Source organism: Gymnoscopelus braueri (assembly GCF_963280865.1).
Source record: "Gymnoscopelus braueri genome assembly, chromosome: 3".
Classification (NCBI taxonomy): domain Eukaryota; kingdom Metazoa; phylum Chordata; class Actinopteri; order Myctophiformes; family Myctophidae; genus Gymnoscopelus; species Gymnoscopelus braueri.
In genome coordinates, this window is record NC_137612.1 from 50,353,780 (window position 1) to 50,373,589 (window position 19,810).

The 19,810-nt window shown below is 40.6% G+C and overlaps 2 protein-coding genes across 2 annotated transcripts; both read right to left on the minus strand.

The window, feature by feature from the left end:
* Positions 1-885: 885 nt before the first annotated feature.
* LOC308082022 (putative G-protein coupled receptor) lies at positions 886-2,178 on the minus strand (the record flags this gene model as incomplete). The annotated part of the gene is made up of 1 exon (XM_080423630.1): positions 886-2,178. One exon carries the CDS (start codon positions 2,176-2,178, stop codon positions 886-888), a length of 1,293 nt encoding a protein of 430 aa, XP_080279756.1.
* A 5,594-nt stretch (positions 2,179-7,772) lies between these two features.
* On the minus strand, positions 7,773-19,331 carry LOC308082023 (uncharacterized protein; the record flags this gene model as incomplete). The annotated part of the gene is made up of 6 exons (XM_080423631.1): positions 7,773-8,521; positions 10,984-11,215; positions 12,998-13,170; positions 14,190-14,343; positions 15,314-15,493; positions 19,212-19,331. The coding sequence occupies 6 exons, from the start codon at positions 19,329-19,331 to the stop codon at positions 8,364-8,366; spliced, it is 1,017 nt and encodes a 338-aa protein (XP_080279757.1). The 3' UTR covers positions 7,773-8,363.
* Between the last annotated feature and the right edge of the window lie 479 nt (positions 19,332-19,810).

A 19,810-nucleotide genomic window follows, 5' to 3' on the forward strand; every position in this document is an offset into this window, starting at 1 on the left:
CCCATCCCTGCTTCTGGGGACTGTTCCTTCCAATGCATGAGGGGACCGTCATCTTTCAATAACTTTTGAAAGTGAAAAAAGACAAATATAATTCAGTTTTTAAGTAATAAAAACATGAAAGGTGCCTCGTGCATTAGAAGGACAGTCACCAGAGCAGGGACGTGTTTTCAATGAGTCAAACATGGCTAAAATGGAGTTTGAGTTTTAAAATGGAGTTTGAATTATTGAATCAAGCAACTTAAAAACTGTCTGGGGTGCACACAAAAGCCAGAGTAGACGTTAAAATGCCCCAGAAGTGTTTTAAAGTGAAATACCCCCTTTAAGCCCGTTATATTTTCAAAACATGTCAAAAATAGCACAAACAATATAGAGCTGTAGATCTGCTATTTTGGGGAAATGTATTTTTTTTGTGCCTATAATATAACATTCTTACCATATGTGAAAAGTGGTTACAGGCTGCATTACAGTAAAGTGGAGACATTTTCTGAACTTATTGCTGTTCTAGCTGTTCTATATTTGCCTCCCACAAAAATAAGAATCCCATTGTGCAATTCCTTTTGTAAAAGCACTAGACATCCCCACAATTATATCAATATTGTGAGTGTGGCGATATTATCGTCAATGTTGATATCTAGGTGTTTGGTCAAAAACATCATCATATTTGATCCATATTGCCCAGCCCTGTCTTATCCCAGTGCGTGCTGATCGTCCTGTGGCAAAACAATGAGGTAATGTCTAGCTCAGTGGTTCTCAAACGGGGTCCGGGGACCCCCAGTTTTTTACACTGTCAGAGTTAAATCCCCCAGAGATCAAAAATCCTATGGATCCGTGACCTTATGAAGCATATCAAACTGGGGGTCGTTGAAAAAAAAGAGAACCACTGATCTAGCTGAACTCCTCTGGGATCTGTCCTGGTATCCTAAAGCCAGTCTGCCCACTCTGATCCAGAGTGTTCCTGGGGCTGGAGGTGGTGGTGAAGCTGGCCCGGGTCTCCACCGTACAGCTCGTCCTGTGGAGGAACTGCAGGAAGTTCTCGTGCCCGGAGCCGTCGTGGCTGGACACGCCGGCCAGCTCCACCGGCCGCGCCGCGTAGCAGCGCCGCAGCTTGCAAAGCTCCTCCCTGATCTGCCGGTTGAGAAGGCCGTAGAAGAAGGGGTTAATGGCGAACGAGGAGTACGCCAGCCAGGTGACCACCTCCTCCAGGTCGTCCGGGATTTTGGGTGAATCGTCCAACGTCAGACGGAAGTGGAAGGCAAAGTAAGGCAACCAGCAGACCAGAAACTGACCCACGATGACCACCAGAGTGAGAGCGGCTTTGGCGCCTCCGAATGGCCGGTGGCGCCCCGCTGTTCTGCGCGGGGCGGTCCGTGTGGTGATGATGGTCGTCTGGCTGTTAATGGAGTCCGAGCGGGGCTTGATCTGGCCGGTCGTCCACGAGGGCAGCGGGCCGTGCTGGCGGGCAGCCACGCGCGCCACCTTGTACACGTTGCAGTAGACGACGAAGATGACGACCGCCGGCAGGCAGAAGCACGCCACGCAGAAGAACACGGAAAAGGCCCGCCGGTGGTGGCTGTGGCTCCAGTGGAGGGAGCAGTGGGCCGCGCTGATGGAGCTGAGGTTGGCGTAGGAGGGCCACCCGAACACGGTGGACAGTCCCAGCACCGCAGAGGCCACCCAGACCAGAGCCATGACGGCGGCCGTTAGCTTGAACGTCATCTTGACCTCGTAGTGCATGGGGTGGACGATGTAGTAGTAGCGCTCCACGCTGATGGCCGTGATGGTGAAGATGGAGGCGGCGACGAGGAACACGTTGAGGAAGACGTAGACCTGGCACTCCAGCACGGTGAACGCCACGGTGGCGAAGAACGGCGAGCTGGACACGATGCCCAGCGGCATGAGCAGCAAGGCACACAGCAGGTCCACCGCGCACAGGTGGCACACGAAGGCGAACTTCCTGAGCTGCGGGGCTTTGATGATGACCGTCAGGACGGCGGTGTTGGCCAGGAGAGCCAGGACGTTCAGGGTGACCATGAGCAAGATCCCGGACAGGTCCTTAAAGCGGGTGTGGGCGTTGGAGAGGGTGCCCAGCTGTCTGCTGGGGGCGGAGGGCACGGGGGCTGGCCAGGACCCGGTGCTGTGGTTGAAGCCATGGGTGAACGGTGAGGTAGCCTCCTCCATGGTTTACAGCGAGGGCTTCAGGGCAGAGTTCTGCTTTCCAGGGTCCTCCCTCTTTGCTCCACCATTTTTTCTCCTATTGAGGATGGAATAAAAACATCATTGTTTTTTTGTTGTTTTTTTTGGTTCGGATTGCATGTTAAAGACATTTTTGTGAACATCTTTGTGTTTACTATACACTTCAAAGCATGTTTCAAAGAGTCAATAGTACATGTTACAAGTTGGACTGATGGGCTCTGTCCTGTGATTAATGATGACTGTGCAGCTTCACTCCCCAAAAACAGTAACCAGTGTGTCAGAAGAGAAACAACAAAGAAACAAAGACATTCAATACTTTTTGTAGGCAACAAGCGTTCCAAAAACTTCCTTAAAGGAGTAGTTCACCCAAAACATGACTTATTTTCTATCAATTGCACACCCCACGAAGCCTTGAATTCATGGAGATTTTTTTTGTTTTTGAGCCAACAATTTGATGACCAGCGTAGTCTCCTGTAGGAGACTGAATTGAGTACTGACCGATGACCCGGTCATCAAATGATTGGCTTAGGAATGCGACAAAAAACAAAAAGTCTCCATGAATTCAAGGCTTCATGGGGTGTGTAATTGATTGAAAATAAGTATTTTTTTGGATGAACTACTCCTTTAATAATAAAGTCATAAGTGATAAATATTGAACCACAATGACACTTTTACTTTGAAATTCTAGCTTTCAAACGGCAAGTAGAATTACAACCTGCCTCAAAAGCTACTTTATGGGAAGTAAACCAATAACTAATTTGTGGGAATATTTAACCACTTAATCACAAACTATTTCAAAATGATAATAAAAAACAGCTAATCTCCACAACACCGCTATTTTTTGCTACTTTTGTGTGACACTGTTGTATGATGAAGTAGGGCATTCATTTACAACAACAAAAAAAAGTTTAAATACGGAGACACAGACAATATTAATGTTATATTATCAATTATATCATATAGTGTTTCGGAAATTATTTGCACTTGCAATAGCCTCACAGCCCACCAGTGGGCCCCGGCCCACAGGTTGGGAATCACTGAGGTAGGGACGGGTCATGATGATCAATAGGAATAATTCATGGAGGACACCCTGTCCGTCTCTCCTTCATTCGTCCCCGTCCTTTTGAAATGAAAGATAATGAGTGTGCTTGTTTTAGCCCGCACAGCTGCAGGGAGCTGGCTGCATTGATTAGCATACATGTGCACAGTGATACTCACCCTGCACAAAACACCATCAAAGACACAACCTTCAGCCATGAAACATTGCTCATTTTCAGGATGTGGCACATTAGAAAATTCTATGACCAGAGGATATCGTTGTTGTCCGACAGAAACCTTGTATCTCTGTATCATGGAGGGGTCCTCAGAGTTACTATCAGGGGGCTGCCAAATCTTTGTGTCTTTTCTTCTCTTTTTTTCACCTCTTGACCCCTAACATCCCTATTCTGAGCTTGTAGATTGGCTATTTTCAGCAAAGTGGTTTGGTGTAGAGCGGTGGTTCTCAAAGTGGGGTCCGGGGACCCCCAGGGGTCCTTGAGGGAGTTCCAGGGGGTCCCCAGCTAGATGATAGATAGTTAGAGGCAAATGGACCCTTATGGGTCTGTAACTCAGAGAGTGTACAAATGTGGTTCCATTTGTACACTCTCAGAGTTAAATTAACATAGTTTTTACAATATAAATTGTGGTCCCAGAAATATAAAGGCCATTAAATGGTGGTCCGTAGCCTAATGCATGTCAAACTTAGCCTGGTAAAGCCCCTCCCTCCGGAAAATCTCTTTTCCATTTGAATAAATTACAAATGAGATTTCCGGAGGGAGGGTTTACCAGGCTATGTCAAACTGGGGGTCCTTGAAATTAAAATGGTTGAAAATCACTGCTAGAGCCCTAAAGATCTCTTATTGGGGGCCTTGGCATATCTTTTCAACAGGGAGTCCGCGAGCTATAATATGTGTACATTTGGGGGTCCTTGACATGAAAAAGTTTGAGAACCACTGTAGAGGGAAGAAAAAAGAGCAGACCAAGTACTGAGCCAAAGGGCAAGTTCACTAAGTATTGAGGAAAACGTTTAATGCTCTATTTTACACTTCATATAGCAGTGTCATGCAAAAGTAGCGAAATTAGCAGATCTACAAGCACACAACACATTGTGATGCGATAAATTGTGATCTTGTAGATCTGGTATTTATTTAGAAATTGTGAACATTTTGAAAATTTGGGGAACGCCAGGTAGAAAGTCTGTATGTGGATTTTTTGTGTGGGTTTCAATAAATATTTAACCAATGAAAAGTATTAATAAAAGCTTGTGACATTGTTCAGTACAGGTCCTTTTCTTTTTATTTCTTGAAAAGTAACAGTAGGGCATAAAGTAACAGTTTTGGCCTATAAGCTCTCTAGCCAACAGTGACCATAATTAGTTTTTGCTGCGTTTACTCTCATTAAACCTCAGTATGTAAGTTAGGTAAGCTATTAGAAGATCAACTTTCAGTAGAGCAATGATATGAGCTGTTAAATTTCGAAACAACATATTTCTCTGCTGCCTTGCTTATCATTATGATAAGAGTGGCAACCGTATGCATTTTGCAATGTAGTTTAATTGCTTGCCGTACGTCAATGTGCTGATATGTTAACCACTTAAAGCCTCTAGACTTAGTAAACTGGACCTGAGTTGTCTCTGTACTTGGACAGTTTTTTTCTGTCTACACCCAAATCTCTTTGCCAAAATAGCCGATCGACAAGCTCACAACCCATCGCGACGCGTTGTGAGCTTGTAGATCGGCTATTTTTTGGGCTAATGTTCCCCCCAGAATGTGGATGCTGGGGTTCAAGTGCATTCATTGAGCTCCCAGTGTGAGTTTTCCTTGTCCTAAATCACTGGTTCTCAACGTGCGGTCCAGGGACCACCAACTGGGTCCATGTGGACTCTTACAGGTCTGTAACTCTGAGAGTTCAAATGGAACCAAATGGACCCGTAATGATATCCTAGATATAAAAATGCATATCAAAACGGGCCTTGTTGAAATGAAAAGGGTTGAGAATCACTGTCCTAAATCCATGTGTTTTCATTTTTTTTTATCACTACCAGTGATCTACTGATGTACTCTCCCTCTGTAATCAGTTCTGGTGGACTATGCTATTGGCATGCCATGTTGGTAATGAGATTTATCCCCAGGAAGAACCAGTACACGTACAGTACAGCATTACTCTCATGCACGTTATGTAAGGCCACGTTTCCATCGTGCATGGCTGCACGACATATGCTGCATCCTTAAGGTTCAAATCTCATCTCTAAAGTGGATGGACATTTCCAATCATTAGCCTTTTTTTCTCGTATGGTTGAACTCACTCGAAGATATTGTGCACTGTTGATACATTGTTTTATCTAATTAACGGATGCATTTATTTTACAATTTGCATAGCCCTGTAGGCATTTGTGTTTCTTTTTTTCTTATATTGTGGATAGGAAATATTTGTATTTAACTTTTTTGCAACAGAGCTGCTATATACATTTTATTTGAGCATGCAGAGTAAAGCCTCTGGAATCACTAACATTACAACCATGATGAACTTAATCAGTCATAATGCCTGAGAGAATTGTATTCTAAACATGATAATAGTGTGACATTCAATGGCAATACAGTATGTCCAGTTTAGTGGATGATATGTGTCAATACCATGACAAAATGCAGCAAGGCTTTCTATTTGCATAACAGCTTAAACAAGGGAATTGTAAAATGAAGATTTGCAATATATTACTTGAGGATACATTTAGTTATATTACCTCATATTTATAGGGGAGATTTCTCTGAGATTTTTTATTATATATATATATATATATATATATATATATATATATATATATATATATATATATAATATAAACAAAACTTAAATATAGCTTTTAAACAGGGTATTCATACTCTTGCTATTGTACTTCCCTACCTCCCAACTACTATCCACTCTGCAACAAAATAAATACAATTGCATCAATTATTACTTATATCTGGATTATTTACTACTGCTTATGAATGAAGATGAAACTTACCAAACTACTTTTTCCATGGTTGACGTTATTTGCACAGCTCCTCCCAACCTCTTTCTCCAGGTCTCCAAGGATAGAAAAGTTCCGCAGGCTAATATGTCTTCTTCCAAAGGAATCCTTCAAAGCATCAAAGCCAGTTGTTTCTTATCATTATTTCTTATCTTATTGTAAAGACTAAATGTATACGCAGTCCTGTCACCTCTTGTGAAGATAGGTTCCCTGCCCTGACAGACGGATGGATGAAGCTCACAGAGGGACTCCAGGGTTGGATGGTAACAGCGCACACACACACACACACTTGCTGTTGCCAGACTCCACAGCTGTCTGAGGGAGGGGAGGAGCCAGCCTCTGCTCACTGTTCAAACTCTATGAAGCCACGCACGCACGCACGCACGCACGCACGCACGCACGCACGCACGCACGCACGCACGCACGCACGCACGCACGCACACACACACACACACACACACACACACACACACACACACACACACACACACACACACACACACACACACACACACACACACACACACACACACACACACACACACACACACACACACACACACACACACCTAACAGTATGTGGTCGTGACTGTCACACATTGTACAATATGGTGACACACACATGCACAAACACACACACACTCCTCTGTTCTCTTGTCTCTCCAGGCCCCTCACGGGACCAAAGAAAATAAAGACATTCAGTACAGTATGTGAATGCAGGTTTAAACTTGAACCCCAAATACAGTGTTGACCGGAGTCCCCCAGGGGCCCTCTCTTCTTTCCCTCCACACCAAATCTCTTTGGTGCGGAGAGAATGTTCGCTTATTATGACATGCCCAGAATAGGGCTCATGTGGTTAAGTTAACTGATCTTACATTCTGTAATAGAATGTGTGTTCTTATAAATTGCTGGTGCACACCTAGGACTTTTGAGTGAAAACACATGCATTTTGAATGTTATTTGTCTCTTATACAAGTAATACAAGCCCAATCAATGGTTTTAAAATCTCCATCTTTTTAGAGTGGATCAACAGTTGTACGTAGGTGAGATTAACTTTATAAACGCCACAGGGTTTTCTAAATCTCACCTGCACAGCACAACGCAATATTATGCCGTTGTTACAAATTTGTTGTTTTTAAATGTGCAAATAAACAAAACAAAAGTTATACTTTTTTTTGGCATTTGTGGATTTTTTTTATCATGTGTGTGTGTCTGTATGTTTTTTCTTTTTTTAATATTAAATATTCTATCTACACCATGTATGTTTTGCTCTTGTCTTGTCCCTACAGGTCTGAGGGGTGGGTGGGTTTTGGAGTATGCTACTCCACTTTGTTCTGTTCTGTGTATAATGCAAAAAGCTCTAACAAAAAAAAAAACATTTGCAGCTCTGCACTGACCTCTGTTGGTTGTTGGAAAAATTACCCCACATTTATTCTGAGCAAATACTGAAATGCTAAATCGTACAAATGAACATAATTATATAAAAAGAAACTAACACAAATTACAGGATAACCTGAAACAGTTTATTGGCTCTTAAGGCAATAACACACCAAACAAACAAGTGATGTGACAGATATTGTAGATGCAGGAAGTGCATCTTCAATCCTACTTTGCAACAACACAATTTAAATACTTTGAAGTACAGTAGCACTTTAGTGTGAACGCACAAACGGCTGTGAATTACAGGTTATATTCTAGACTACGTCAATTTTAATACAAATTGTGTATGTTTTTTTGCCTGATCAATAGTTATAAAGACCAACATAATTCCTATATTAAGATCCAAATTGTAATTACTTTTCGATACGATGACTTCGTCCTAATTAAAAGCCAGCAAATCTAAATGTTTAAACTGAAACAGAAAACATTCCTTCTCTCCTGTTCTAAGTGTGGACGACAACACAGCTGTAACATGAAATAAGACAAGAGTTAAAGCTGTAAAATATTCAACGAATCATACATTTCAAATGATTAAACCGATATTTCAATATCAAATGTACTAAATAAGTCCTATAAAAACACATGCTACCAATACAGTAGCTACCTGCCATACAATACTGACGACCAAATAGGACATGGCAAAGAAAAATAACCAGCATCAATAAACGATACCAATTATTTTCTACCACTGAATCGATGGCATGGAAATCTTGAGGCCAGGTTCAGGTTTAACGATTCCCGAAATTCGTTTCTTTAATAATTTGTCCTCATTATTCAGTTTTGTCCGGATTGCTGTTTTGACTTGGCCGATATCCACGCCGAATTTCAACCCCACGTGATCTGGAAAGAAAAGAAGCATGCAGTCAAAAGCTCAATCATGGTTTTGCATTTTTCAAATACATTCAAATACATACAGCAACAGAGCTACCAGGCACTGAGGGGACATGTGTAAATACATTACAGTCATAAAGCGATCGTTTTTTATATCTCTGCTGTCCAGCAGCAACCAGCTAACTCCAAAATAAAATATAAGTTTTTCAGGAAATGAAGAAAACCTTACATTTTTAAAACAAAGCAATACTGCCCCATCAAAGTTGGTATAGTGACTTTATACGATACTTTGACGATGTACAGTACCAATAACAAAACTCAGTAGCCTTGTGGTTAGAGTGTCCGACCTGAGATCGGTCGGGATACAATCCCCAGGCCGAGTCAAACCAACGACTATAAAAATGGAACCCAGCGCCCAGCTTGACACTCGGTACCAAGGGTTGGATTGGAGGTAAGCCCCTGCGACGCGTGCTTTTGGATCCAACCGCACTTGTGTCAGGGTTGTCAAAACCCCACCCCTGGAACTGCTTAACATGTCTGAACCTCCTTCCAAGTCGGCCCTCCCAGCCATGACCCCAAATTGCATTATAAAACAAAATGCTAGACGCCATGTCTGATTAGGAAGAAAGATGCATGCCAATTAATTTGAAAGATAACCTAAGAAGTTAATATGTGAAAGGACTATGGACATGCTAATTAATATGAAAGATAAACCAATACCTTAACCCTTTAAGACCTGGAACGCATCAGTGTCATTTTTTTATTTGAGCTAAAATGCATTATTTTACACTTTGGCTATTAAAAAATAGCAGATATAAAAGCTCATAGCGCTCGGGACAAGCAGCAGGACAAGTTGTAAATGTACACAACATAAAACACAACTATCAATCCCATCCCATATAAACAAAAAAACAACAACTTTTAAACGTTTGCACTTCAAAATTAAGTCAAAGTGCAAACAGTCACAAGGCAGGAGAAATACATTTCACACCATTTAGGTAGGGAAACTGTCCAATGGTGTCTGCCATCAGGTCGAACAGAACACTTTTAAAAGACTCTTTTCTTTCATGGTCCTTTAAAAGAGCCTATTACAAGCTGGATGGCACATCATTATTAGCCTTCGAGTTGGGTGGCAAATACTTATTATCTTATTATAAATGCATTCGCACTGAAAAATCTACCTCGCTTAGAAGGCAAGGCGAGTTTATTTTTATAGCACATGCTCAATGTGCTTAACACAAAACATCAAGCAAAGGAAACGCATTCTAAAATGGCATATAGGATTAGTTTTCTAAGAGTTTGTTCCAGATATGTGGTGCATAGAAAAATCATCGCCTCGTTATAACTGCGCTTAGTGTGCAGTGACACACAAGTGCGGTTGGATCCGAAAGCACGCCCCTGCGACATACTAGCGCAGGGGTGGGCCACTATATTTCCACACTCACTCCAGAGGGCCACATTGCATATACCGGTACTGTCGGGCAGAAACCTCTTATCTCCGTATTTTAACTTTTTTCATAAATTAATCCTGTACTTCACCATTCTGTCACACAAAAGTAGCAAAAATAGCCGCCGACGCGTTTTGAGCTTGTAGATCTTCTATTTTTGCTTCTTTTTGGAATCCTGATTTTTTTTTTTACCATTTTTTAATTGGAATTCTGAAAAGTAACATTTTTATTTAATTTCAAGTGCATTTAGTTATACTTATGTTAACTTTATGAACTTAAATAGAAATACATTGGTCATAAAAAAGACAATAGAATTGTAATTCTAGTCATTAAGCTACTACTATAGACTGAAGTAATTAAAGCATGTCATGTTTGGAATTGTAACAGCTGAAATCAATAATATATCAGTATTCCAATATTAACTCATTAAGTGCCATTGACGTGTTTCACGTGTTTTACCGCAATGGCGGAACGTGCCAATGACGTGTTTGACGTTTTTTTTTTAAACGTTCAGAACCCAAGATATCATCATTTGAAGATTTGCTGCTCCATTCACTTCTTGTTTCTTATTACTGAAAAGGGCTGCATCTCGGCTCCTGAGCACTTTTTTTTTCAATGTTATTATGTTATTTTCAAAAGGCAGACAATTAATGTCAACAAAATTTGTGAAACCACAAAGTGCAACCCTCAGTGATTAGCACCCATCAGGGGATCGATTATACTGGAGGTAAATATTCTGTGACTACTTGAAAAAGGTATAAGAAAATTGAAAAATTGCTGGCACAATTATTTTTTTATTTCATTGGCACTTAACCTGCGGGCCACATTAAGTGAAGGTGGTGGCCGGGCCACCAGTTGCCCATGTATGTAAACTAGCGGTATGTCCAGGGTTTGTGCATGCTTCTGCACCATGCGACACACTATCGTCATGTCCAGGGGTTGTACTTGTACATCAAGCTGCCTCACGTTACAGAAACAGGAGATAGGCTCCTGACCTACAGTATGGGCCACAGGGTTACTTACCAATAAGACTTCTCAAGGTGTCCGGTGGGAGCTGAGGCTTTTGGGAATCTTCTGACGTGACGTTTGTCCGACGGCCTTGTAGAGAATGTGTGGCCAGGGTTTCCCTGTCAAACAGCATCATCAGCAGGGCTGAAACATATTTTCTGTAGTCTGTGATCTGCGAGATTCGCTCATATAGATTCCTTGGGACTTTGAGACTGTCTGCGAGATGCACAAAGTTCTCGTCGTCATCCTGGGAATGAAAAGAAAAACGTTTAAGTTTCATGAACACATACGTACTGAAAATTCCCTGGGTGGTACTTTCTGGCGTAGTACTAAATTGGTTTGCATCCAACTTAAGCCATTTTGGGCGGAACCCCTTTTTGTAGCTATACCTTTCAGGACGGGAACCCCTTTTGGGGTTCCTGTTGCCATGTACAGTATACAGCAACATACATTTTTTGTAATTTTTGAATAAATATTTGAAGTTTTTCTGAAAACTTAGGTCAGGATTTTTAGAATCGGCCTCAGGTCTAAATGGGTTAACTCATTCCCTGCCAATGACGTCTTTTTGTAAGCCCACAGCGCCAATGACGTCTTTTTTCACAAAGGACCAGGAGATAACGCAATCCAAAGATTTACTGCTCCATTCACTTCCTGGTTAAAGTATTACGGAAATATTATCGGCTCCTGTGTTTTACTATGTATTTTTGAGCGAAATATGCTATTTTCAACTGGGTTTAACAAGCGAACGGGAATCGTGATGCCATTTTTTTTTTGATGATTAGCAACCATCAGCGGATCGATCATACTGGAGATAAATATTCTGTGACTACTTGAAATAGGTAAGAAAATCTCTAAATCCTGACTTTTGGGCTATTTAGTGAATGGCAGTGAATGAGTTAAAGGACAGGGACTAGGTAATTACACATTTTCTTTCCTTTTTACCCCTTCTTTTCTCCCCAATTTAGTCGTTATGCCAATTATTTCCACCCCACACACATTTCTGTGTGTGTTGTCACTGCAATTGTATGCTTCTGACTCACCTGCCAGCCCACCAGGGGGGGGGCGAAGAGCCTCTGTCCTACTCCTCTCGCCCAACACTCCCTGCTGACAGGTGCCCGCCCCAGCCCGTAGGAATACATGCAGTCACAATTATCACCCTCCTCGCCCCCGAACACAGGCCAATTGTGATTGTATAGACACTCGACAAAGATGGACGCACCACGGTCTACAGTCTAAATGAAATGTCGTGTTGAAGCATGAACTTTCAGAAAACTGCAGGTCTGCTACGACTCTGTTCTTTTACCACCGATTCTTATTTGTTTTTTTATTCATTACTTGGTATTTATCCTGACATTTCTATCTTTTATTTTAACTCATTCTATTCTCTTAACTCTTGAGTATTTTTTTTTCTTATCGTATTCAATGTCCTTAAATGATGAGTTTCTTTTGCTTGCGTCTTAATACTCAATGTCTTGTGCAAAGCAGGGGTCTTAAATTTTTTTCAGACTAATAATAACCCCTTAGCTGAGAGAGAGTTGAAGCTACATATTGTATACATCTTTTCTTAATTATGTTAATGTGTATTTGCAGACATTTAACCACCCTTGACCTTTGGCTCTGTATGTAGTCTGCTCTTTTCCCCTCAACACCATAAATAGCCGATCTACAAGCTCACAACGTGTCACGCTGCTTGTAGATCGGCTATTTTCAGCAAATGTCCCCCACCCCCAGAATTTGGATGCTAGGGTTCAAGTGGTTAATGTAAAATTTGGCGATTTGGCGGCACCCCTGATCACACAAGTATTTGACGACCCCTGTAGTAACTCTGAAGACCCCCTAGCCTTTTTTTTTTGGCTTGTTGTTGAATTTGCCATCGGGCTAAATATGAAATTCCCCTTTACAGTGGTTTAAACAAGTCTGATTGGATCTGAGAACAGTCAAAATGTCAGGTAATACTGTATAAGTGTTCTCACGTGACTCGGCAAGTAATCCAAGATAAATGCTACCGTTCTGAGAAACATGCACTGACCTCTGGTATATGATGAGATAATCTCGTTTCCATCTCATTTTCAGTAATAAATGAGATGGACTCTTCGTTGCTCTGTGTTGGAAGTTCTCCGTCACTGCCATGCCGGACATGGTCCAGAGTAACACGGAGCTCCTGTGCCGTGTGCCTCATCTGCATCATGAGGGTGTTCATGTCTGGAATCAAATATAAAACACATTTGTAACATCACTCTTTTGACATGTTTTTAAAGAATGTTTAACCCATTAAGACCTGAAGCCGATTCTACAAATGTCTTCTAAATCCCAACAGTATTCTGAAAAACTTATGTTTCTATATCAGTGGTGCTCAAACCTTTTCATGTCAAGGACCCCCAAAATTATATGTATTTGGCCGCCGACCCCATCTCAAAATATGTTGTTCCAGGGACCCCCCAGAAGCAAAGATTTTAGTTAAAAATGTTCGCTTTAAATTATTCAAAAATTTGCACACATTTTCACGATTTTTCTAAAATAGCCAAAGTGCAAAATAATGATTTTTAGCTCAAATCAAAAAGCGACATAGATGCGTTCCAGGTCTTAATGGGTTAAATATTCATGATAAATTTCCATTCAAACCTCAAAACAAGAACACAATCATTCAAGAATAACGTGCAAATGGGCAGCAAACACCAGAAGGAGTTGAACTGACCTCGTTCCCCCAAAATTCGGCTAAAAAAAAAATGCATTCTACTATGCTGCCACCAAAAGTGGAACGACCTACCAGAAGACAAAAAGGAGCTTGACTCCCTGCCCAAACTCAAAACTAACCTAAAATAATTCCTTTCGTCCAAAATACAAGTGAACATAGTTTAACTCCTTGAACACCTTGGAATCCCCTGATCCCCTCCCGCCCCATTCCTACTTTCTCTGTAAATATACCAAATTATTCTACTTATCTTTATTCCAATACGTTTTGTAGTATATTTTGTATTGTATTGTAGTGTCTGTATTACGGTTGAATTGAGTACAAAGGACCACAATGGAAACAAGCCCATGGGGATTTTTGTGTTATCCCGTTAGCATAACCTTTGACTTTTCTACCTGTACTGTTAATAAACACGTTAATAAAGTATTCAATCAATAAAAAAAACACACACAGTGGTAGTTTTGAGTATATGCTTGTATAAAGTGATTTTTATAAAGGACATTTGAGTGATATTGCACCATCCACTCACCCTTCAGCTCCCTCAGTTCTTTCTCTGCCAAGATTCTACATCTGCGTTCATATTTGAGTTCTGCTTGCAGCTGTTCTATTTTCATCAGAAGACTTATTGTGTCTGTTCTGATTCCAGGACTTCCACAATTTTCTTCAAAGCCGATTTCGTCAGTCTGCACAAGGAGGAAAAACATGTCAGGCAAAGGTATTTAAAAAGGGCAGTAAGTGATATTTCTTTGTTCAAATAAGTGTTAAATAGCTCTATATTCTGATAGTAATCATTGTTATAGAGTGTTTGTTCAGTAACTAGGGGTCTCCCCGTGTCTCCAGGGCTTTAGTAAACAGAAATTGCATTTTCAGGTCGGGATACCAATTTGATCCAATCAGGAGAGAGAACTCATACAGGATATACAAGTGGCATTTTAAGTGATGACCCAAAGAAGTGAGGACACACAATTGAGTTGAGACCCCCGTTTAAAATAAATACATGTTATCACTTGCACTACCTTCAACCCATTAAGACCGGGAACGGTGTGTCATTTTTAGATTTCTTTGGCTATTCAAAAATAGCAGATATACAAGCGCGCTTGTAGATCTGCCATTTTTTTTTTTTATCGTGAAAATGTGCGCAAATCTTTAGTTTGAATACATATATACTTTTTTAAAGCGAAAGTGTTTAACTCAAATCTTTGCTTCTGGGGATTTTACAAATGTCTTCTAAATCCTAACAGTTTTTTTTTTCTAAAGTTTTTTTTAATAGATTTTTTACTTATGTTGCTATATTATCAATGGTTTTCAAACTTTTTTCATGTCAAGGAGCCCCAAAATAATATGTATTTGTCCGCGGACCCTCTCCCATCTAAAAATAGGTTGTTCCAGGGACCCCCAGAAGCAGAGATTTGAGTTAAAAATGTATATAAAAGATTTACAAAAAAAAGAATCACGATATTTAAAAAAATAGCAGATCTACAAGCTCATAGCGCGGCACTCAGTGCCGCACTATGAGCTTGTATATCTGCTATTTTAGAATAGCCAAAGAAATCTCAAAATGACACACATGCGTTCCCTTCCCGGCCTTAAAGGGTTAAATACAATATAGTTCAGTTATATAGAATATAGAATAAGTTAAATATAATATTTCACCTCGTGATTTGCAAAATGAGTAGGGGAGTAGATTGGATCTTCAAGATGCGTGAAGCCATCTTCAACAGGGTTAGGATCGCCTCCAAAGTCGTGTGTTTGTGGGTTGATCTTGATCATCTTGGCTGGTGGCTGTATTGTTGGTGACACAGCCTGCCTCTTGGGTGGCATAGGTGTGCTAGTCTGGAAAAGAGATGGGTGTCTTCGTTTTAAATTTAACAGCCTTTACCCTATACATTCGATTCTGTTCTTGGACAAAATTACTCCTGCTTGAGACCCTGGCACCTTCACACATGAGACTACTGGGATGTACACTACAGAACCATTACAGATGCTCGTTAAGAAATTAACTGCTGTACAAGTTTAACCCATTAAGACCGCATCTGTGTCATTTTTAGATTTGAGCTAAAAAGCATTATTTTACATTTCTACTCAAAAATAGCAGATCTACTAGTAGCATATCTATTCAAAAATAGTAGATCTACAAGGTCATAGCGCGGCACTCGGCATCGAGTGCCGCACTATGAGCTTGTAGTTCTGCTATTTTTTTTAAATCGTGAAGATTTGTGCAAATCTTTGAATATATATATTTCTTAAGCGAACATTTGTAACTCAAATCTCAGTCCCTGGAACTAAATATTTTTAGATGGGGGTCCGCGGCCAAATACATATATATCTTGGGGTCCTTGACATGAAAACGTTTGAGAACCACTGACATATAACATACGCTTTTTTTCAAAAAACAGTTAGGATTTAGAAGACATTTTGTAGAATCGGCCTCAGGTCTTAATGGGTTAATTGTTGATAGATGTCCATGTGTTCATTATATTCAAAGCTGATAAGAATGTACATTATCATCCATATACCCACTGTTGTAGGCCAGCTGACACTGAGCGTTCATATCATCAGTATCGTATATCCATTCATACTCTTAGATCCTATTTTTAATATCTGGAATCTAGAGTTGGAAAACCAACCCTTTACAGCCCATTAATCCAAACAGAAAGGTCCTATCTGATTGTATTAAACAAAGTTAAATTCACCAACATTGCAGATGTACGGAAAGCTTGAATTATCCTCTTTCTATCGGCAAAGTTTTTGTTTCATAAAAATGACAGATATGATATGAGCTACTTTCTATTAATAAATTCTGTGCAGGTGATTATTTATTAAGTGTCAGAGTGCGAAGGCGCTCGTTTTCAATAACTCAAGGTCCTGCTGCCTCCTGCATTATGTTACATTTAGAAACAGGTGGTACACAGGACTGTTCAGTGATTTCCAACGAGCGCTTCCAAACTACAACACTTCAAAAAATAATCACCTGCACGGAATTTATTGACAGAAAGTAGCTCATAACATGTCTATGGTGGATTTTTATGAAACAAAAACAGTTGCAGATAGAAAGAGGATAATTCAAGCTTTCCGTACGGCTGCAATGTTGGTGAGTTTAACGTTGTTTAATACAAACAAACTCTTCTGTTTGTATGAATGGGCTGTCAAGGGTTGGTATTGCATCTCTAGATTCCAGATATTAAAAATAGGATCTAAGAGTTGCTTGTGGCTAATGTAGTATGTTCATATTTACTGGTAATAGACATATACTTATTTACTGGTAATAGACATATACTTATTAATACAATATACATTGTGTTAAATTATTATTGTCCCACCTTATTCTAATCTTATCTCTCTACTATTAGACATAATTTCATGCTGTTTCATGCTTACTGGTATTGCTGCTAAGGCACATGAATTACCCCCTCATGGATAATCAGTAACTGTTTGTCTTGTCTATGTTGCGTTTGTATGACAAAAGTTCGTAGTGCATTGGTTCTCAAAGTGGAGTCCGGGGACCCCCAGGGGTCCTTGAGGGGGGGTTCCAGGGGGTCCCCAGCAGAAGAAGTTATCATAGCATCACAATCAGTTTTAACCTCTTTATCCATTTAACGTTGGCTATTCAAAAATAGCAGATGTACAAGCTCACAGCGAGCTTTTTTTTTAAATGGTAAATCTTCTCTTCCAGGGGGGTCCCTGGCAGATTTTGTTTTCAGATGGGGTCCACGGCCAAATATTATCAATTTGGGGGTCCTTACGAAAAAGTTTGAGAACCACTGTCCAGTGTCCTAGTGCATCATCCTCCATACCCCCCCCTCTTTAACACTCTTAAAACAACTGTAATATACATTGTTTTAACTCAGTGAGACCAAGTGCAAATGGCTGGGGTCAGACTGAGTCTATGTTATTTCATTATTATTCTCCCCACCTAATGTTATGTTGCGTTTCATGATGACTGGTATTGCTGCTATAAGGCACATGAATGAATCATCAGGAAATGTTTTTTCTCGTCTATGTTGTGTTTGTATGAGAAAAGTTCCTAGTGCATCATCCTCCATACCCCCCCCCCCCAGGGTCTAAATATAAACCCTCCCCCCCGTTTCTACCTCCACTTGCCTTTCAATGAACACTCTCAAAACACAACTGTAAATCAAATATGATGTTTTTCTTTTTCTTCTTCTTTCTCTTGCATATATAAGATTCTCACCTTGACTTGTTCTAGTGGTTTTCGACACAATGCTATGAGGACGCGACCGCGACTTGAGGACAAAAGACAACAACAGAGACGCTGTACAAATGGAAGTACTGCGTAGTATAGAGGAAGTAGTACTAGTACTACTGCAGTAGTGCGCGTACATGGATCCTATGCTCTCAAATGCGTTCTGTGACGGACGCGGGATGTTCCCGGCCAAGGGGACGGGTGGACGGTGATGTGTCATGTATATTTGGGTACACGTGGGACACGTTTGTGTCGAGTAAACGTGCGGTGTGGTTTTTTATTTGTACTATTATGTGCGGAACACAAGTGGCAAATACGTTGATCTCCTGGGGAAACGTTTCGCCGCTGTACCGGTTTCCGGTTCGGCCCCGTCCTAGGTTTTCTGACCAATCGTATTTCACGTGCCGTTCCTCCTCGTCCAATTAAACGCCTGGGTTTGAAGAGAAGACGGGACTGTCGGTGTTGCCATGTCCGCTTATTATAAGCTAATTAGGCTTATTCTTCTATGAAGTCGCTTGTAAATATTGGTGGTTGCGGGTTGCGTTTTTTTGGGCTCGTTTCTAAAGTGTAGTTGCTTATGTGGGCTTGTTTCACAATTTCTAAATTATTTTAACCAGTGGTTCTCAAATATTTATATGTCAGGGACCTGCAAATTAATATAATATGTAATTAATTAAATCAATATTGTCCCCACCCTAAACACAATTTGAAAATGTTTTCTGCAAGGGAGCCCCCCGTACCAGATTTGTGTTGTTACTATTAGAATGTTTCAAATATCTTCCAAATATTCCACATTTTTTTCAAGATTTTTTTTAAATATCCGATCTACAAGCTCACAACGCGTCGCATCACGACATGTCAGCTTGTAGATCTGCTATTTTCAAGCGCTCATAGTGGCCTAGTCGCTTCTTTTGGGCTTGTTTTCTTAGACCTGTCACCTGGCTGCTTATTTCTCTCACAAAGTCTGGCAACACTCACAGCAGGGCGTGGTTGTAAAGCTCATACTAGTGTGGTTGAATGAAACTCATTTGTGTCCATGTTTGTGATCTATGCTTACTAAGATAAACATCTTTTCATATTATATTGAGAACCGTAACGTCTTATGATGTTGCGTAATTCTTTCTTTATAAACAAATACGAAAAGCCAAAGCTTTCACAACAATGATTAAAAACAAACAAAAAGAACAAGAAATCCAAAGCCAATTTCTTCATTCTTCCCCAAGTGATAAAAGCACGTTAGTAAATAATCCAAGGTGTCTAGGTGAACCCTAAAGATTTTTTTTAAACTTGCACTACCTTTAAATATCATATAATGTAATATAATTACAATTAATATATTTCATTCACCTCGTGATTTGCTAAATGAGTAGGGGAGTAGGTTGGATCTTCAGGTTCTCTGGAGACATCTTCAATAGGGTTAGGATCTCCTCCTCCAAAGTCTTCTGTTTGTGGGTTGATCTGGATCATCTTGTTTGGTGGCTGTAGTGTTGGTGACACAGTCTCTCTGGAGGACTAATGTAGAGTTAATCTATGTTTATGTGAAAAGGCCGTGACGTTTCCCAATTTGTATGGAGTGAAAGTCAGATGCTAATTGGCTGCTGGATGGATTAGAGGTGTGTGCTCATTAAAACAAAAAGACATCCAGTACTTTGTCTTTGGCTGGCATTTATTTTCTCACCAGTGTATTGTCCGTCACTCGACTCACTCCCAATATGTTTTCAACAAAAACAATGTTAAACCACCAAATATAACCCTCTAAAAGTCACTCCCAATATGTTTTCAACAAAAACATACACCCTGTAGTGGCAAAGCAAAAGACCCCTTAACAGACAACTTTATACTGGCTCCTATCTGTCAGGTCTGAGGTCTTGCTAGGGCGCGCCTCACTAGCCAACACACAAGAGGGGGTTGGGGTGCGCACTCCAAAACAGGTTGAGAATTGATTG